Source organism: Ochotona curzoniae, unplaced genomic scaffold, assembly GCF_017591425.1.
Source record: "Ochotona curzoniae isolate NIBS_2020 unplaced genomic scaffold, NIBS_Ocur_1.0 contig_2688, whole genome shotgun sequence".
NCBI classification, from domain to species: Eukaryota; Metazoa; Chordata; class Mammalia; order Lagomorpha; family Ochotonidae; genus Ochotona; species Ochotona curzoniae.
In genome coordinates, this window is record NW_024465553.1 from 7,286,786 (window position 1) to 7,306,943 (window position 20,158).

The 20,158-nt window shown below is 60.2% G+C and overlaps 1 protein-coding gene across 3 annotated transcripts in view; it reads left to right on the forward strand.

The window, feature by feature from the left end:
* CCDC88C (coiled-coil domain containing 88C) overlaps nt 1-18,349 on the forward strand; it is an 85,523-nt gene extending 67,174 nt beyond the window's left edge. For 2 of the 3 annotated variants that reach the window (XM_040975155.1, XM_040975154.1), the window contains 11 exons: nt 496-773; nt 4,110-4,253; nt 5,646-5,832; nt 6,738-6,883; nt 8,517-8,606; nt 9,231-9,448; nt 13,114-13,287; nt 14,061-14,126; nt 14,631-14,699; nt 15,781-16,040; nt 16,805-18,349. In XM_040975155.1, the coding sequence (XP_040831089.1) occupies nt 496-773; nt 4,110-4,253; nt 5,646-5,832; nt 6,738-6,883; nt 8,517-8,606; nt 9,231-9,448; nt 13,114-13,287; nt 14,061-14,126; nt 14,631-14,699; nt 15,781-16,040; nt 16,805-17,743 (2,571 nt within the window). In that variant the 3' untranslated portion in view covers nt 17,744-18,349. Of the gene's footprint in view, nt 1-495; nt 774-4,109; nt 4,254-5,645; nt 5,833-6,737; nt 6,884-8,516; nt 8,607-9,230; nt 9,449-11,191; nt 12,107-13,113; nt 13,288-14,060; nt 14,127-14,630; nt 14,700-15,780; nt 16,041-16,804 lie in introns of those variants that run through there. The other variant, XM_040975156.1, reaches the window with a different exon arrangement.
* Nucleotides 18,350-20,158: the final 1,809 nt, after the last annotated feature.

Genomic DNA, 20,158 nt, shown 5'->3' on the forward strand with positions numbered 1-20,158 from the left:
GGGAAAGCAATTTGTCACTAACCCAGGCAGTTGCTGAGGAAAGTTAGAACATGTGTCACCTCTGGGACATGGGCAGTAAATAGGACAGTGGCAGAGAGGGTGGATTTGGGGTGACCTGTTAGCCCATGGAAGTGGGTTGTTGGCGTGTGCTTTTTTTTCTCAGGAAACCTTAGGTTTTCACATCAAGGTCGTTCTGGTTCTTTGGGTTCCTGTGTTTTTGGGGTGTTCTGTAAATTGCAATTACGTTCAGCTGGATGATGGCCTCATCCAGGGGTTCTAGTGCCTTGCTGACTTTCTGGTCTCCTGCTTCCTGCAGAGCGAGTCATGGAGGGCCCTGGGGGAGGTTATCCTGGGAAAGGACGTTATTTCCCCCACAAGAGCGTGTTTGCAGGCAGCGGGCAGGTGCCAGCCCCGTGTGCTGGGCCGTCTGTCCCCTGTCTGGTTAGCGTCTGCTCACTAGTCCCACCCAGGTGTGTTCTGGACATCCCTGTGCAGGTGGAGAACTCGGCGCTGAGCTCACAGAGCGCCTCGCTCACAGCACAGTACGCGCTGCTGCAGAGCCAGCAGACGGCCCAGGAGGGCGAGCTGGAGGGCCTGCGTGAGCAGCAGGAGCGGCTGACGGCGGCGCATGAGGCGCTGCTGCAGGACCACGAGCGCCTGGGCGCGTTGCACGAGCGCCAGTGCGCCGAGTATGAAGCCCTCATCCGCCAGCACAGCTGCCTCAAGACGCTGCATCGCAACCTGGAGCTGGAGTTCAAGGAGCTCAACGAGAGGTGGGCAGGGGCCCCGGGCCTGGGGCTTCCCGTGGCCGCCCCGCGTTTCCTCTTGGCGTGCAGCTTTCCATTGTTGGGGTTCCCGAGCTTCCCGAAAGGGAAGGAAATCTATCGTTGCCTCAGCAGTTTGGAGTTGTGCAGCTGGGGCTTGGTGGGGCAGGAAGAGGGGCGGCTCTGGACCCCCCCACAGGCATCCCGGGACCCTAGCCTCCGGAGGTCTTCGCCCCAGCCCTTTCCTCTGCAGGCCAGTGGAGGGGATGGCACGGCCCAGCTGCCGGCTCTCGGGGAGGCTCCTCGCTAGCGCCGACCCTCTTCCTGTCAGCTGCTCGAAAGGTGGAGTGACAGTTAGAGGTCTACAGATGCCCGTGATGGGCCAGGCTGAAGCCACGAGCCATGGACCCAGTGCAAGTCTCCCGTGTGTGCATAGAGGGGGCAGCCCCAGGCACCTGAGCCATGGTCTGCTGCCTGCCTGGTCGCAGCGTGAGATGCCAGCATCACAGGCCGAGGCTTAGCAGGTGCCACGATGCTCGCTCTCTCCGCCCCCTGCCCCCTTTTTCTTTCTTTCTTTCTTTTTTTTTTTTTTTGTATAAATTTTTTTTTAAATTTGTTTTTATTGGAAAGTCAGATATACAGAGAGGAAGCTCTTCCATCTGTTGATTCACTCCCCAAGTGGCCGCCATGACCAGAGCTGAGCTGATCCAAGGCCAGGAACCTAGAGTGTCTTCCAGGTCTCCCATGCAGGTGCAGGGTCCCTTGACTGCTTTCCCAGGCCACAAGCAGGGAGCTGGATGGGAAACGGGGCCGCCGGGACAGGATCCGGCACCCACATGGGATCCCGGTGTGTGCAAGGCGAGGACTTTAGCCACTAGGCTACTGCTCCAGGCTTTTTTTTTTTTTTTTTTTTTTAAGATGTATTTATTTGGAAGTGTTACAGAGAGGGGAAGAGACAGAGAGCATCCATCTTCTGGATCTTTTCTCAAATGACTGCAATGGCCAGGGCTTGGCCAGGCCGAAGTCAGGAGCTGAGAGCTTGATTGGAGTGCAGGGGCTCAGGCCCGTGGGCCATCTTCCTCGGCTTTCCCAGGCCGTTCGCAGGGAGCTGGATCAGAATTGGAACAGCTAGAACTTGATCCCCAGCTCGTGGGGGCCAGGTTTGCAGGCAATAGTGTTACCCACTATGCCCCGACTTTTTGAACCTAATCTTTCACAACGTAGAAATGTTTGTGCAGAAAGTAAGAAAAAGACTACAGCTGTTTTTCAAAACCTAGTCGGTGTGATTCAAAGAGAGCTGGGGACACAGTGGCCTGTGGTGCCCTGTGGTGCCCCCTGGTGGCCACAGGGCAGACGGAGCCATACACACTGGAGAGACTTGGCTCACGTCGGGCTGGTCTGGAAAATGGCCCAGCATCGTGGCTCCTCCTGGGCGAGTGCAGCTCTCAGTCCATGCCAGCACTGAACACCCTGAGGCCAGACCTGCGGTTCCAGCCCCGCTCTGCAGGGCAGCCCCGTGTGCAGGTCAGGCCTCTTGCAGACACCTGTACATGGTCATTTCTGCTTCTTCTGTCCCTCCCACACTCCACTGCCTTGCTTCCCCCCACGCCTCCTTCGGTGCAACCTGCCTATATTTAAGTGCGCTGATCTTAACCTTGACATGTCCTGGGTTTTGTGTTCAAGAAGTCAGCCCACCCGGTGGTCTCTGTTCCCTGGGCAGGTGCAGCGGGACCTGGAGGGGGAGGGGCAGGATGTAGGCAGAGGAGACAGGTCCCCAGACGCCCGGTGTGGAGCCAGGCCGAGCACTGTGCACTGCCCCAGTGGACAGCACTTCTGTCCACTGCTTTCCTCAGGTGGGAGCAGCCGATGGGCAAGGAGCAGAGCCAGAAGAGCCTGGTGTGGGTTTCCATGGGCGGCGACAGAATTTGCCACTTCATTCCCCAAATGCCCCGCTCTGGCATTCCCCAGCCCCCTGCCTCCACCCCACCACCATCTTTACCAAAGCGTCTGTCCCCACGACTTCTGCTTCCAGCCCATGCGACAGTTTCTGCACCCGCCTTCCTCACTCCTCCACTCCTCCTGTCTTCATGCATGCATGGATTGAGCACCTGCTGTCTCAGCCTGGGAGGGGACACAGCCAGCCAGCGGGCTACGTGTTGGTGCAGGTCTTTTTTTCTTAGGACCCTGTTGGAGTCAATGTCACCTTCAGTGCTTCCTGTCTGTTCCCAGGACAGGGCTGGCTGGTGGGCTGTGGCCTCACCCTGGGGTCGGCTCCCTGCCTGGCGCAGCCAGCGACAGTCGGTGTGCCTGTTGGCCTGTGGGCTGCAGGTGGAGGAGGGGCCTGGGTGTTTTTCGTCTCTTGCCCAAACCAGGCGAGTTTGCGTGTTCTTTCCGGACATGTGTTCTCCACGCATCACAGCGACCCCGGGGCCATGGTGGAGAGTGGGGGTCGGCAGGTGCGTGCCTACACCTGCACATCCCTCCTGGATGTGCTGGACCTGTATGCTGTGCAAGGCCTCGCCTGAAGGCCTTCCCGTGGCCGTATCTGCCTGAGTTTTTTCTGTAGAACTACCGGTCTAGAGAAGAAAGTTCATTATCCTGCAAGCCAGGCAAAAGCCACACCCCACCCCACCCTGAAGGCTGTGCCATGCTGGGGTACCGTGTCCACAGGTCACATGAGCGTGTCCTTAAGTGCCCTCCTGACCAGGTTGCCTGCAGAGTACACAGTAGGTTTAGGGGTTGGGGGCCGTGAGCAGGAGAGCCTCAGGCAGGACCATGGGCGTGGAGGGAGGCTGTGTCTGGGCCCTCTGTCCCCCACACCTGGAGGTGATCCCGGGTCCTCCAGCACAAGTGGCCTGGGCCAGCCTGGGGCTCCATGCTTGTGTTAACGCTGTCTTCCAGAAATAGCCAAGCAGCTCACAGAGATTTGGGGAGGAGGAGGGTGGCAAGCGATGGCTTTTAGGCAAGTCTGTTCTCCCAGGAAGGCCAGGGAGAGGGAGAGCAGAGGTGAGCCCAGATCTGGCTGAGTAGCTTGCAGTTAGCCTGAGATCCGCCAGCTCTTGCGGGAGCATGGGTCACTTTTTCATGATAAGGTAAGGTGTTCACACTGCAGACCCTGTGGTCCCAGGTGGCCAGTTATGGAGGGAGTACTGGGGACACAAGTCTGGAAGAAGAGTGCTCCGGGGCTGGGGGGCTGACCTCATCCCTGCCTCCCCCTGCCTAGGCTGCTCCCCCGCCCCCTGGCTCCTGCAGAGAGGCTCCCAAGGAGAGTCCCCTTTCCTGCATGTGCGCGTGACCCGGAAGAGGAAGGCCAGGCCTCCTCCAGCCGGGGTTTCCCTCCCACAGGCACGGGGACCTCCTGACACACAAGGCGGAGCTGGACGAGCTGGAAAAGGTCCTGACCACGGAGAGGGAGGCTCTGCAGCAGGAACGCAGGACCAACGCCATGGCCACGGGCGAGAACCAGCGGCTGCGGGGAGAGCTGGACAGGTAAGGCCCCGGTGGCTGGCTGCCATGGCCTCCCTACACCCAGCATATTGCATGTAACCCTGCCATGTTTTCAGCTGCATGTGTGGGCTGGTCAGAGGCAGCTCTGGCTGGGGCTGCATTAGGGGGTGCCAGTGATGCCAGGGGATGGGGTTGTGTCCCTCGTGTGCATTGGGTGGTCCCCAGCTGCTACCTTAGGGGAATGTGTGGGGCACCTGGCTGTTGTAAGGGAGGCACAGCCAGTGCTCATGGCTCCAGGGTCTGTGAGCTCAGCTAGCTGTTGAGATCTGTTGGAATCTTTGGGTCCCTGCCACCCACAGGGGAGACCTGGATGGCATGCCTGGCTTCAGACGGGCCCAGACCTGGCTGTTGCAGCCATGTGGGGAGTGAACTAGCACATGGAAGCTCTCTTTCTGTTTTCTCTCTGGCTCTTTCCCTCTCTTCATAAACACATACTGTGTCTTTTGATTAAAACAAATAGAAGTGTCTGCATTGTGGCATTAGTGGGTTGAGGCACTACCTACAGTGCTGGCATCCCTTATGGGTGCCGGTTCAAGTCCCGACTGCTCCATTTCCAATCTGGCTTCCTGTTAGAGTGCCTGGGAAAGCAGTAGGAGCTGGCCCAAGTACTTGGGCCCCTCTATTCACGAGGCAGACTTGCCAGACGCTCCTGCCTTCTGGCTTTGGCCTGGCCAAGTCCCAGCCGTTGTGGCCATTTGGGGAGTGACTCAACGGATAGAGCCTCTGTCACACACAGACACACACACACTCAATCTGTAATTCTGACTTTATGCATTTTAAAGTCTTTTTTTTTTATTTTAATTTTGAATTATGGTTTTTATGATAGTTCCATAGAGCCTGGGATTCCCACCCCTCTGATTTTCCGCATGTTGTTACAGTAATCCTTAAGGAGTTATAATTCCACCAGTGTGTTCTTCCAGTGTGGACAGTCCCCCATTGTCTGTACCAGCAATGTCGGGGCACACTTAAAATATATTAGAAAACCTTTTAGAAGTAAACAGATACTTCCCCTCTCCCTCCCCCTCCAACTTACTCACTCATTGATTCCATACTTTGTAACATTGCCTTCGTAGCACATCGCTTCTCTCCATGTGTGCAGGGATATTAGAGCCGAAACGTGGGGCAGGGAGCAACAGGCACACTTTCCTGCAGTGGGCCCAGTGTGCCAACCTGGGGGTACCCCACAGAACCCCAGAGGGCACCCCGGCACCTGGCAGTTTTGTTAAGGCCCCTCCACCAAGTATACATGCAGAAGAGGCCCAGAGTGGCTGCTGTGGACGGAGCCTGCGGGGCTTGGGGCGCTGCTCCCTGGGGAGTGCCCCTCAGCCCCGGTGACTCCGGCTCTCTGCTCCTCTCGGCCTCCGCCCCGTGCAGGGTCAGCTTCCTGCACCAGCAGCTCAAGGGCGAGTACGAGGAGCTGCACACACACACCAAGGAGCTCAAGACCTCGCTGCACAACTCACAGCTGGAACTGAACCGCTGGCAGGCGCGCTTCGACGAGCTCAAGGAGCAGCACCAGAGCATGGACCTCTCGCTGACCAAGCTGGACAACCACTGCGAGGTGAGGCTGCCTGCGGATGGCGTCGGAAACCGCCTGCCTGCTGAGCAGGGGGCCCGGTGCTGGCAGCTGAGCCGCGCCGCCGGTCCTTGCCGCGCGCGTGCGTGCGTGCGTGCGTGCGTGTGTGTGTTCGCGCGCACCTGTTGCTGAGTTTGGTTACCTCGGGGCTTAGGACTCTGGAATGGTTGGGGTAAAACTCATGCAGGAGTCCTCGGATTCCCAGCCATTTGGGTCATTAGGAAAGGGGCTCCACAGCCACAGGATGGGGCCTGCCTGCAGAGGAGAGCCTGGGCGACCCCTCGGTGTGGAAGGCTTGGTGGGTCTGGCTGCGCTGTGTGGGTAGAACTCACACCTCGTCTAATCCACCCAGGGACACACAGGGGGCCTTGGGGTGCTCTGCACGCCCAGTAGCCCTCTGAGACACTACAGAGAATGAAGCCTGGGGTGCCAGCCAGATCTCAGGCTGTCCCCTGTGTCCTGCCACAGTGTGGCCAGGGCTAAGACGAAGGCATGCTTTGTCCATCAGAGGCAGGTGCAGCAGGATCTTCAGGCAGGGGCCACAGGCGGTGGGTGGGTGGGTCAACAGAAGTGGTCAAACTTGTGTGGCTTGAGAGCAGGGCGTGGGCAGGGGGTTCAGTGCCGAGCGCTGAAGATGTGGTTAGATCAGAGCCCAGCTCTTGGGGGAGGCCAGCGTGGGGCTAGCAGGAGCCAGTGCCAAGGCTGCCAGGAGAGCCAGCGCAGTGGTGGAGGGAGCTGAGCTGACCTCACGTTGCTGGCTCTGCGGCCCTGTCCCACGCCATCCTGAGGGAGGAGACCCTGGAGGTGCGCCCGGCGGAGGCCTCCCAGGCAGGTGCCCCCCCCCCCCGGGCAGGTGCCCCGCGCCTGAGCTGCCTGGTACTCTGTTTCAGCTGCTCTCCCGCCTCAAGGGCAACCTGGAGGAAGAGAACCATCACCTGCTGAGCCAGATCCAGCTGCTGAGCCAGCAGAACCAGATGCTCGTGGAGCAGAACCTGGAGAGCAAGGAGCAGTTCCACGAGGAGCAGAAGCAGTACATGTAAGGCAGGGTTCACCCGCACCCCTGCCCCCTGCCTGGGGCCGCCCACTGCGTGCCAGGAGGGCCCGAGGGAGGGTCGGCCCCTCTCCTGGACAAGGGCTGCCCTGGGATGCCCTGCCATCCACCGCCAGGAACTTCTGAGCCTGCGTGCGGAGCTGTCTTTACATCCTGCAGGACTGGGGGAAGTAGGGCTGGAGGCGAGGGGACCTAGCTCATCTCATCACTTCCCATACTGTTGGAGCATTTCAAGTCCAGTACAGGTCCTGTGGGGTGCACAGAACCAGTCCCTGGGAACCAGGGGCTCCTGGGGATAAAGTAGCTGATGCCGGACAAATGTGAGGGTCACCCCGAAGTGTGGTTCTGTGAAGGAGGGAGGGTGCAGAGCGAACCAGGTGGCTGCCCGCCTGTGGAGGCTTCTGTGCCCACAAGAGGTCTCTGGATTCCCTGGGGAGGTTCGGACAGGCCCAGGGACTTGCCAGAGAGAGCAGACGAAACCAGTGGGAAGTCGTGGCGCCGGAGACCTGGTGGCTCAGCAGTGAGCCACCCGGACGCCACGCAGGAATCCCCGGTGGTTTCTCCACTGGGTGCCGTCCTGCCTCGTGGTCGGGAGTGGCTGGCGTCGTTGGGCAAGAAGAGACAGGCTTGTGGGTCCACAGGCTGTCTCGGCCCCCAGGGACGTGCCCGGCCCCTCCCTGGGCTGTAGCCACTTGCTCGTGGCTGACTGTCGTGTGGGGGGGTAGGCAGCTGGCCCTCTGCGTGGTTGGTGATGGCTGCTGCCCACCCGCAGCGCCCAGGCAGGTGCTCGCTGGAGGGTGTGGAAGCCGGCCCCGATGCCACCACCCCGCAGCTGTGGGGAAACGTGTCTCCTTAGAGAGCATCAGTGCCAGCCTGCAGCTTGGCACACTTCCTGGAACCTGCTGCAGTCCCTGATGTGTGCCAGCACGCACTGGGCAGCCGCTGGGAGGGCTGGGCTGGTGTAGGGCTCATGCCTCTTGGGCGGGACCCTGGCTGCCTGCACAAGGCCACACGGGGGCCTGGAGGCCCTGCAGGCCAAAGGGTTCCCTTCCTCTATAATCAGGCCACATGCCCCAGGGAGCAAGGGTGGCTTGTGGCTCCCTGTGGCCCTGACAGTGGCTCTGGCCCTTTATCATGTTGTTGACCACGTGAGCGGTTCCCAGCGTGTGCTGCTCAGGAGACGTGGCTTCTTCTCCTGGCTTTCTGGCTCCTGGGCCGGCCACCCCGCCAAAGCTGCGTCTGCTCCCAGCTGCCGGTGACCTGCCCTAGGGCCAGCAGGTGCAAGGCACCAGCCCCCGTGCCTGCTGCTTGCCAGCCCTGCCTGGCTTGCTCTCAGAGCTTTTGCATTTGTGCCCAAGGATGCATCATCAGAAACCACGGGGTTGGAATGGCCCCGGGGCAGTGTTGTGACTGTACAACCTTGATGACCTGGTTAGTGCCCTGTGTCCTGGGGCAGGAGCTCAACTCGGTGCTGGGACAGGCGTCAAGGCCAGAGGTCCCCACAGGCTCCCACCCCGCTCCCCACCTGACTCAGGCCAACACCCCTGCTGGGCCTGGGAGCAATAGCAATTCTCTTGTTTCCAAGTGGATTGAGGGTCTTCACCTTGCATCTTCGCAGAGACAAGCTGAATGCCTTACGGAGACACAAGGAGAAGCTGGAGGAGAAGATCATGGACCAGTACAAGTTCTACGATCCTGCTCCAAAGAAGTGAGTCCCATGGCCAGGCTTCTGCTGGCAGCCCAGCCGCTCTCCCACAAGCAGCATGGACCCTGGGCCTCCCAGAGGCCCGGTTGGCAGGGCCCGTGTCTTCAGGGCTTGGCAGGTTGCCTCCCCCATGTCAGGAGGGATAAAGAGTTCGGTCTGCGGCTGCCCTGCGCTCCAGCTCCCCCTGGGTGGAGTGGCAGGTGCCAGTTGACCCTAGTGAGGCCGAAGCTTACCCGGGCAGGGCAGAGAGGCATGGTTCCTCGTCAGTCACAAGGTGTGAGCTGCCGTAGCCAGGCAGGGGACACACCTGTTGGGGGACACCTGGGCTCCTTGCCACGAAGCAGCCACCCCAGGTCCTTCCATCTGGTGCAACAGCCAGGGCTGGGCCACATCCCCCTGCTTCCCGGGCACATTAGCATGGAGCTGGATTGGAAATGGAGCAGCCAGGACTTGAACTGGCACTGTTAGGGGATACCAGTGTCCCAAGCAGCGGCGCCTCTCCTTCCTGTAGGTCGGTCTTCCCTCGGTGCGGGGCTTGGGCCAGGAACGCCAGCTTGCTGCAGCACCGGTGAGTGTAGAGAAAATGAGGGGTCTGTGACTCTGCTCCCCAAATCTGCTTCCTTTTAGGAAGAACCACTGGATAGGAGCCAGAGCCTTGGTCAAATTCATCAAACCCAAGAAAGAGGGTTCAAGAGAGCGCTCCAAATCCACTGCGGACAGCCCTTCCTGGCAGCTGGAAGACCCCGCCTCGCCCCTCAGGCCGCAGCCTGAGAACCCGGACACCCCACCGGGCTTGAACGGCAGTACCAACGAGCATGACCCCCACAGCGGGTCCGGGGGCAGAGGTAGGAGGGGCCCGTCAGCCGGGCTCCGGGTGAGGAAGGGTGCACGGTGGGGGCCACGGCAGCAGCGTGGTGGGGTTGCCCTGTGGCACCTTGGTGCCCCAGAGCTGATCTCCACAGGCCCCACGGAGGCAGGTGTGGTCATGACGGCAGCCTGGGCCATCCCGCATGTCAAGGATTCCAGCAAGCTCCCGGGTGCATCTCACCTGTGCTCCTATACGCAGAACATTCCGGAAGCCTGTGCAGGGAGGGGTTCTGACCTTCTTCCCTTTTGAAGGCATGCTGGGTGCTCTCCCTCGGTCCAAGCTGGCTGCCCGGGGAAACACAGTGTGCCCACAGGACTCCCAAATAGACATGCCCTGGGAGAAGCCACAGCCTTGCTCACTGTTTGTGACATGTAGGTAATGTCGAGCTTTTCCACTTAATTCTACAAGGAAACTAGGAGAAAAATGGCTTGTGGCAGCCGTGATTTTGTCCCGCCCCACACGTTCCATCCCCCTCTGGGAGGCTGACAGTGTGCGTGGTTCTGAGCGTGACCTGTCCAAATGCGGAAGGCACGCTGCCTGAGTTCCTCCCCTTTTAGGGGTAAAAGTCAGTGAGAACCACGGGGACGGTAAGCCTGGCCAGCAGGTCCTAAACTTTGGTCTTCAGCTTGCACAGCAAGAGCCCAAATGAATTCCTGTGTGGAGTTGGAATTCCAGAGTGAGTTGGGAAGACCCAAAGGGAAGGCGGCTGGCTGTGGAACTCTTGGTGGCTGCCACCAGGTCTTGAGCCTGACTTCCTGGGCTCGGAACCACATGCACATCCTCAGTCCCCACTGCCCTGTGAGCTGAAAAAGGGTTAGCTCCTGCAGGAGGAAGGAGGTGGGCTCTAGACTTCTCAGCCCAGCCTGCACTGCCCCTGAAGAAGTGGACCGAGGAAGTTGCAGGTGGAGGCAGGAAGTTGGTGCCCAATTCCGCAATGCGAGCTATAGCCACCAGGTGGTGCTACTGGGGCAGAAATGAGAGATCCTGTCTGCTTTCATCCTCAAACACTAGCCTAAGCGCTTAGAAAAGTATGATGGAAATGGGTGTTAAGACTTAAGGTTATTTGGGGGCCTAACCAGAGGGGCCTTGTAAAAGTTCATGGCGAGTGCATGAAAAGCAGCCATGTGTCTAAGGAAGGAGTAAACGGCCCTTGCGCTGGAAAGGCCAGGGAGCTTAGGGTGACCCTGGCAGGTGTAGGAGCTGGAAGTGAGGGTGTGCAAAAAGCAGCGCTCTCGTTGTCAGAAAGTCCTACCAGGTACTGAGTACCGCGGGCCCGAGGCGTGTCGCTGCGTGTTTCCCGGGCGCAGACCACGAATGGTAGGGTAGCGTGTGAGCTAAGTCTCCAGGGACCCTGTCATTAAAATGGATGAGTAAGAGGAGCCTGTCGCTAAGTATTCAGTGACTGAGCAATCGAAGCCGAGTGGCCCTCCGTGGCCCCGGCTGCTTGGGTCGCGTCCTGTCGGCCTCCCGGGCTTAGCAGCACACGGTCAGTGTGAGGACGCCGCTGAGCTAGTTCGACTGAGCCAGGGCGGTCCTGAGGGACGAGCTGCTGTCACTCGCCCTGGTCTGCAACCCGCTTCTCGGATCCCTCACCCCGCCTGGGTGGGACAGGGCTCTGATTTCCCCAGGGGCTCATTGCTGCCTTAGTTCGCATGTAATCATTGTTCATGTTTTTTTTTTCCCCTCCCTCTTTTGGATGATCTGGGTGATAAAACTTTAGCATCTCAGCGCAAAAAGAGTCCCTTTGTGAGAAGCAAGAGCAAGGACAAGTTCAAGTCTCCATCGGGCCCCCCGGCTCTCTCTAAACGCCTCCGCTTCTGGTCTTCCTCAGACATCCCACCCTCTCCTAACGACCCCCTCTCCTTCTCCAGCATCGGAGACTTCTAACCCTTCCCCCACCCCTCCTGCCGTGGGCCTGCATCATGTGTCCCCTCCCACGCATGCTGCATGGCCTAGAGTGGACCCCACCTGCCCGCCCCCAGCCCGTCCTCACCCACGTGGATTTTGATTTCAAATGCGAAGATGTGTTGCCTCATTCCCCGGACTGCTCCCTTGGTGCAGTTGTAGGGGAGCCTCGGGCCGGGCAGGCCTCGCTGAGTAAGTCCCACAGCTGTGTGCCTCCTGTCCCCTGCACCTGCCCGCTTACGCCGCGCCCATGTGTGGAGCAGAGCTGGCTGGCTGGTCATCGCTGTTTCCTGAAATGCAAGGCTTGTTTTTAAGCAGTGAATGCTGAGACCGGGGCGCTCCGCCCCTCCCTCTGTTGGAACACCAAGTTGTCAGCTTGTGCTGACTCGGTCCTTCCTGAGACAGCGTGCATTGGGCTCAGAACCAGCGAGTGGTGCCCCGGGGTTCTTGGAGTTACTGGATTGATCTTTGCCTAGCCAGAGCTCAGGAGGTTCAAGGCCACGCTGTGATGCTCCGGCATCGTGGGTGCCAAAGTCTAAATGGCAGCAGCCAGGAAGGACGCCAGCACCCAAGTCTGTCCGCAGTGGTGCGGCATGCCGGCCTCTGTGCTGGCTGCTTCCGTCCCCGGCTGTGCAGTCGCCAGCTTGGCGAGCTTCTGTGTCCTGATGCAAGCTGAGTGGTCATGTTCTTTCGGTTGGCACACGGTTGCCAGCTGTTTCTTTGCAAAGGAAAGATAACAGTACTAAGTGGGAAATGGGGTCAGCATACAGACAAGGTCACTCAAACTGCCCTGTGCCTGCCACGCTGCCTTCCGTGTGCAGATCCTGCCTGGGAAGCCCATCTCCCCTGCATGCTGCCTCCGCTCCCTGCTGCTGCCTCATCGTGCACCAACCACCCCACTCACTCCACCAGACTTGAAGCTTGCTTCTCATCAAGGTCACCTTTCCCAGGTCACAGTTGCACCTGCCCTTGGAGCCATGCTGGGAGCCCAGACTTGGAGTGACCAAGGGCAGATGGGGTCAGGCTGGGGAGGGCCCGAGGCGCCACGCACGCCCTTGGCTGGAGGGATGTGGGGCCGGCGCGTTCTTAGGCGCCCTCTTGGCTGTTGGTTTGGACAGCCGCCTCCCTGTCCTGCCGGTGAACTGGCAGTGGGCTTTGTGTTTGGGACTTTTGGGTTCTTAATGGGGCTGTGCTGGAATTTGATTCCAGAGAACGGTCAGGCCTCGGTGGGTTTTTTCCCTTAGCATGTGTTTGTATATACAGTTTGATTTCGACAGAGGACAGGCTCGTGGTGGGACAGTCAGCATTGGTAGAGTATTCCAGGTACTGCCCCTCGGTTCCCTCTCCCCACACAGACCACAGGGCCCCTTTTCCTAAACAAAGGAGCACTGGGAGCTGGCCAACGACCCTCTGAAACTCTAAGCCAGTGGCCAGGACCTTAGGGCCCTGGCTGGCATCTTCATCAGGTCCGAATTCCCCATCCCGTCAGCTTGCACGTGCACCTGCAGCTCCTGAGCCAGGGCTCAGCAGCGTCTGGCTTGTCCTCTGTCCAATCACCAGCGTGTCGCATCTACCTGTCCCCCACCCCAAGGCCAGCCATGGCTAGGAGGCTCGGCAGCCCGGCTTCTGTCTCTGTGGCCTGTGTGTCTTGCCATGCCTGCTTCAGGCCGTGCTAAGGCTGCCTGCTCTCAGCACCAGCCACATCACCTCACTTCTCAATGTGCTCTGCTGTTGCAGGCCCCGGAGACCTGAAGGCCAAGCGAGGGTCCCCTCCCGGGGATGGCCTGGACAGCACAGAAGCCGCCAAGCCCTGGCCCTCGGCACTGGGCTCCCGGGCCTGTTCAACCCCTGCCATCACCGCGATCCCTCCCAGCTCCACCCTCGCCTCCCGGCACCCGGGCCGTGCCAAAGGTGAGTTGAGAGCTCTGGGCTCTCAGGAGCTGGAGGGTGCTGGCCAGCAGCTAATAGGGCAACAGGATGAGATTGGTTCAAGTCTGCTCTGCAGCCCGGTGACACTACCAGGCAGGTGGCTTAACCGTCTCAGCATTCAGTTGCTGTGGAAACAGTGGAGACAGTGGAGCCCATGGTCCCAGGTAGCCTCCAGAGAGGGGAAGGGAGACCTGAGGATGGGGTGTGGGAGAGCATGGGGCAAGTGCCTTTAGGGCAAAGGGAAGAGGCCCCTGAAGTCCACGCCCCTGTCCTGAGGGCGGCTGCTCTGGATTGCAGAGCCTAGAAAACAGCAGGCAGAGGGTTTCAGCTGTCTCCCAGGGCGCTGGGGCATTTTTGCAGCTTTAAGCACAAGCTTCAGATATGCTCTGAGCAACCTCAGGGTCCCCCCAGGAAGGGCTAGCCACGCCTTGCCCGGAAGTCCCTGCCAGTTCAGGGATTCCCTGGACATGGCCTCCAGAGCCCAGGACCAGCATCCCGGCGTCCTGGGTCGCTGGAGGAAGCTGGCGTGAGAATGCTCACATGCTGGCCATCCGTGTAGTCATGTGGTACCCAAGAACCGGTCCAGGGCGCTGTGAAAAGGAGCTGGAAGACCCGAGGACTCCCCATCGCTCCCCAGGAAGGAGTGTGGTTATGGCACAGCCCCACACTGGTTGGGGATGGTTATGGGGCGCCATCTGTGCCCCCTTTCCTGTACATTCCTGCACAGCCTCATCAGGCTTACTCTCCTCCCCTAGGCTGTAATTCCGAAGACAGCCTCTGTGAGCCGGCCCTGGAGCTCGACTTCAGCCACAGGCAGCATGGTGAGTGGGCAGCACTTGTGCCCTGTGGCCCCAAGTTGCTCTGAAGGCTCCTTTCCCAGAGCCTGAGTCTGTAGCTCCTGTTTGCACACCTCCCGCCGCAGGGAGCTCACTGCCTGTCTGCTGGCCCAGGTCCACCTCCTGCGCTAAAGCAGAATGCCTTCCACTGTACTCACACGTTACCTGCCCCAAGGGTCATGCGCAGGTGCCACTAGTGTGCCTGTTCCCATGGTCTCTGCATGGCTGCCCCGTCCCACTTTGTGGTTCAACCAGTGGTCTACCTGCCCTCCAGGGCCCCTATGCAAGTTTTCCTCAGCTGGGGACAGCTTGGAGGGGTGGTCTTAAAGTACAGCCTGGCACACATGGTTTGCCCGGGTGCGAGCGAGCCTAGCACCCCCAGGCCAGGGGCTCCAGATCGTGTTGGCCTTGGCCTCCTTGGTCTTGGGCCCAGGGTCTGCTCAGCACTCAGGACCTGCCTCGTATGGTAAGGCTTACCATTCCTTTCAGTGTCCCGGCCCAGTAGCCTGGAGAGCAGCAGAAATGTGTCTAGCAACAGCTCCCCCCTGAATCTGAAAGGTAAGGCGGCTCCTCCGGGGATGGCCAGCCCCAGGCTCCTGATTGAAAACTCCGGTTGAGCGTGTTCAGTTCAGGACATAGGCCGTGGGCAAGTCCCACCCCCATCCTTGGTGGCTCAGGCTGCAGGTGGAGGTGAGAATACTGGCTCCTGTGTGTCACAGTCACACAGATGGCAGTGATCTGCGAGGTGGTTTTTAGGGGGCCAAGCAACCTGACATGGTTCAGTGTGTGTCATCGCCAGTCGCTTTGAGACCACAGCTGACCACAAACATTTGTCCCCTGGGCTCCCGCATGACCTGCCTCTGCAGTGCCTATAGTAAGTGCTCAGTGAACTTTCATTGAGTGGCCTCAAAGGCCCAAGGAGGACAGCCAGATCTTGCATCTGCTGGTTCCTCCCTGTGCCAGGCTCAGGCCGGGGACCAGAAGTCGGTGTGGGTCTCCTATGCGGGGAGCAGGGGCCCAAGCACCTGAGTACAGCTGCTGTCTCCCGGAGTGTGCATGGGCAGGAATTTGGAGCACAAGTGAGGATGGTACTCAGCCAGACAAGGGGAACGCATCTCAGCCGCCCTGCCACACACCAACCTCTGCGTGTTTTACAGTGGGGATGTGTGGGTGCTGCCTTGCAGCTGCAGATAATCTTAACGCTAGCAGAGACTTTGAGTCAAAATGTGGGGCCGGCACCATCATCTGTCAGGCTAAGTCTTTGCCCGAGGCACCAGCATCCCACGTGGGCACCGGTTCATATATAGCTGCTCCACTTCCAGTCCAGCGCTCTGCTAATAGCCTGGAAAAGCAGCAGAGGATGGCTCAAGTCCTTGGGCCCCTGCACCCACATGGGAGACCCAGAAGAAGCCCCTGGCTTTGGATCAGCCTGCTACAACCATTTGGGGAGTGAAGTAACAGGTGGAAGGGCTCTCTCTCCACCTTTAAAGGGTTCCAGAAGAATAGTTAGCATCGATATTCCCAGCTGGGTAGGGATGAGGCCTGGGTTTCCAGGCAGAGTTTTCTCAGCAAGCCAGATGCAAGGGGAAGGGCGCTGCGCCTGACACGTGTCCCCTCGTGACTTCCCCCTGCACGCCAGGTTCCTCCGAGCAGCTCCTCGGTCGGTCTGAGAGCTTCAGCAGTGAAGATCTGATCCCCAGCAAGGACCCGTGCATGCTGCCCCGAGACACCAGCACCCCGGGCTGCCCCGTCCTGGGCCGCCACGAGTACCCCCCGCCTCGGAATGGGCCCGCGGCCCTGCCGCCTGCTGTGGCACGTCCCTGTACCGTCTCCCCCAGCAGCGAGATGGTCACCCTGGAGGAGTTCCTGGAGGAGAGCGGCCGGAGCTCACCCACTCGTGTGAGGATACGGGGAAGGGGGGATGGAGAGCCACTGTTAGCCAGCCCGAGGGGTCCCCTCCTGGATCTTGGGGTCTGAACTCTGCATCTGTCCGGGGTGGGCCCTCACACTAGGTTTTGGGGCATAGCTGAGCTTAGCACCTGCCATTTTTAAAAGGCCCAAGAATTAATCTTTATGGGTTCTCGGCGGTGTTGGAAAAAGCAGACATTCCGTGTGCCCCAATGAGCCTGGCCGCTGCCCACTGGGATGAATGTGGACACCCACGGTGGGGCATTCAGAGGTCTCGCTGCGTCATGATCTTACTTACTGGTCTTAAAACTTCTTTCCCCTAATCACATAAAAATGTAACAGCTGCTCTCAGCTCCCAGCCTGGGGAGCGTGGTCCATAGCTGCTGCCCCTTGCCAGGGGACACTCGTTGGGTTAAGCTAGGTTGGCCAAGGCATAGGTCTCTCACAGGAGCCCACTGTTTCTGGGGCTTTTAGCTTCCACCCACTCCCCATCACCCCATCAGTGCCTGCCCAGACTAGGAGATCTAGGGGACATGATGGGTCCTGGCTTTCCCCCGGGGGTGGGGGAAGCCCGTGGCAGGGGCGGGAGCCAGCTGGAGTGACGCATGGGTCCCACCCGGCGACTTCCTCCTGCAGCTGGCTCTGGCGGTGCAAAGCAGGCGGCGCCCTGTCCTTGTGGACCAGCCCCCAGGGGGCTCGTTTTCCTTCCCAGCCTGCCACCTTCCTCACCGCCCCCTTCCCTTCTTTTGCCCTAGGATGCTCCCAGCCGGGATGACCTGCTCACTGACTATTTCCAAAAAGCCAATGACGGCCCCGCCCTGGGGGGCCAGCCCGGGCCACCCTCCCGCAAAGAAGGACCCAAGATGCCTACCAGCTTTGTGGCCCCCACCGTCAAGATGGCTGTGAGCACCACGGAGGGCCGGCAGCTGAAGCCTGGACAGTATGTGAAGCCCAACTTCCGGCCAGCCGAGGCCCCCGCCTCCCCTGGCAGCACCCCGAGACCGGTCCAGCCCCCGCAGAGCCTGTCCCTGGGCAGACCGCGGCAGGCGGTGCTGGCTTCTGCTTCCCACGCGCCCACCGGCCGCAGCGCATCCCTGAGCCGGGCTTTCAGCCTGGCCTCGGCTGACCTCCTCCGGGCCAGCGGCCCAGAGGCCTGCAAACAGCATGAAGCCCCGCAGAAGCTGGTGACCTCCTCCGTGGCCAGGGACGGGAGCAGCCACCCGCTGCCAGGTGCCCACAGCCTGAGCCGCGAGCGGACCCCACTGGTGGGCAAGGCTGGCGGCTCCTGCCCGGGTCCCCGCGGCCGGACCCTGGATGTACGGCGCTTCTCGCTGGCGCCACCAAAGGAGGAGCGGCTGGCCCCTCTGCAGCAGTCTGCCACGGCCCCCGCCCTGGCCTCCGGAGCAGGTGGCAGCGGCAGCAGCTCGCCGGCCGCCAGGACCAAACCCCGAACGCCCCCGCACTCTGGGGAGGTGGCCGCCATCGCACCTGTGCGGCCAGGGCTCAACCTCAGCGATGGGGGCGGGGCCGAGGGGCTCTCGGCCAAAAGCCCTGGGAGGTCTACCGACTTGGCACCCCACATGGGCAGGGGCCCGGACGACTGTGGTCGTGGGAACAGCTCCAAGAGCACGCCGGTGTCCCCGGAGCCAGGCGGGGACCCACAGACCGTGTGGTACGAGTATGGCTGCGTGTGACTGGCCCGCGGGGCAGCAGCAAGCCACGCACCTGCCATCCAGCTGGCCCATGGAGCCGCTAAGGGTTGAGGAGGAAGGGAGGGGCCCTGTGTTGCTCTGGCAAATGCTGTGCCAAGCCCTGGGGACCTGCTGCCACGCCTGTGGCCTCTGAGTTTGGGGGACTTTGGAGCTCAGCTAGGCACCAGTCCACTTACCCCAAAGCAGACACACTGCTGGGAGTGTGCCGGGAGAGCACTCAGCGCAGCTTGCTGACCCTTGTGCAAACGGGCAGGCGCCTGTGTCCACACATCCACTCACACACTGGGTTCACAGGATTGAGCCCTGGTGGCTCAGGAAACTGCACTTCCCTCCCCAACATCCTCTGACCCCACCAGGAGCCCCCAGGGTCAGGGGTTAAGTTCTGGGAGTAGGGCTTCACTGCCTGGGGTCCCCAGCACTTCCTTTTACCCTAGAGCTGAGGCCAGCCTTCCGGGCAGCTGGGAAGTTTTTTGGGCATTTGTGTCCCTCCAGCGTGCCACCCAGCACCTTCCTCTGTAGCTTCTGCTACTCGCTTTACAAACACTGGACTGGGGGAGGGAGGGGATTGGGCGTGGGGTGCGCAGGCTACTGCGGGGTGCGCAGGCTACTGCGGCTCCTGCGGCTCCTGGGGCGGATGCGTATTTCTGAAAAGGGGGGGCGGGGAGGAGGATAGAAACCAAATTTAATATATTGCACATCTGTGTGTATAGCTGTGAATTATGTATACTTTGGGCAACCTGTTTATGTCCTGCTCCAGCAGGAATTTCTGCTGCTGTGTGGGTTTGGTCAGATCCCTGGGATGGTCGTTTTCCTGTTGTAAAGGTGCTTTTTCCTGGGATGGACTAGGCCTTTTTTTATTTTTAAGAGCCCTTTTTAGTTTGTTTCCTTTTGATTCGGTGTCCTGGGAAGGAAACGGGAGACTTTTGAATGTTAACGAGGTCCACTTTGGGAGCGTCTGGGGGGTGTGTACTGGACAGCCATCCGTTCTGGAATGCGAGGACAGGGTTGTAATAAAACAGCGGAACAGCAGCGCCTGCTCGTTTCCCTGAGCCTACGTCATTGGCAGCGCCGCCGAGGCTGCGGTGAGCTCAGCCCCAAGTCGGCACCCAGGGGTTCCTGCCCAGCCACAGGAAGGCACACCCTACAGCCAGAGAGCCGTGACAGCACCAGCAACCCCCTTGACATGGAATTCATCTCCGGACAATGCTTGGCTTCTGGGTGGTACCTTGCACTCTCCTGTGTGTGCGTGTGCTAGAGCTGGGATTTGGACTCGGGGCTCAGTGACCCCACACTTTATTCTGTCCAGTCCTTGCTTCCAAGTCCGCTTTGTGCCCCCCCAGGCCCACACACAGGCTGCTTCCTTCCTGCCCCACGTCTGGCCACTCAGTAGGATCTGCCACTCATGCCACTTCGAGACAGTGTGATCTTTGTCCCGACTGCCCTTGGCGGGACCTGACTGGTGTTGCTCAGCTTTACCCCTCCATTCTCTCTCCCACCTGGGCAGCTCTGCCCACACCTGCTGTTCCCTCGGGTATCCTCCCCTTCCTCCCATAGCGAGGGGCACCCACCTGCCTGTGACGTCCTGGGTCCTGCCTCTGCGCTCCTTCCCAGTGTCTGCAGGCTTGACCCCACCGCTGCCCTCCCAACGCACAGCTCCCTGTCGACCCAGCTCTCACAGCCTCGTTCAGCCGGCAGCGTCACTGTTCCTCACAGCCCCTGTCAGATGCATCCTAAGAGCCTGCGTGGCCAGAATTAATCTGTTACACAGACACGTGTACACGCTCACACACACTGTGTTCCCGGGCTGTGCACCTGCCTGCCCTGACCTCCAGTCCACTCCAGCTGGCCGGTGTCCCCTGGGTCCGGCAGACACTTCCACATCACCTTGCCTGGCACATTTACCTCCTGTAACCTTTGAAACACGGCCTCCCGAAGCCACAGCCGTCCTGTTCCCCAGACCCAGTGCTTTCCAGGCAGCTCCACTGGGCACGCCCAGCCCCAGTGGCTTCCCCTGTCCCAGACAGGCCGGGACACATCCTCAGCTGCAACCGCCACCCAGCCCCAACGACTCCAGCTGTTTCCAGCATGGAAGTCCCCAAGGTACCTGAGCTCAGCAGGGCCCAGCCTCCCACCCGGCTCTTGGGCAGGCCCCTGAGGTGAGTGACGGGGATCACACGTCCTCCCTGGAGCAGGGGGCTCCATCCATACCCGATCCGGATGTCCTTGTGCCCCAACTGGCAGCCTGGCGGTCACTGAGGGCTTCTCCAGGGAGAGAACAGTAATAAGGCAAGGCGAGCAGGGGACAAACCTTAAGGAAGTTACAAGGGTCTTCAAATGCCTTGTGGGAAGCCCGAACTGAACATTTACAGGAGCTGGCCCTGGACGTTGGAGCAGCAC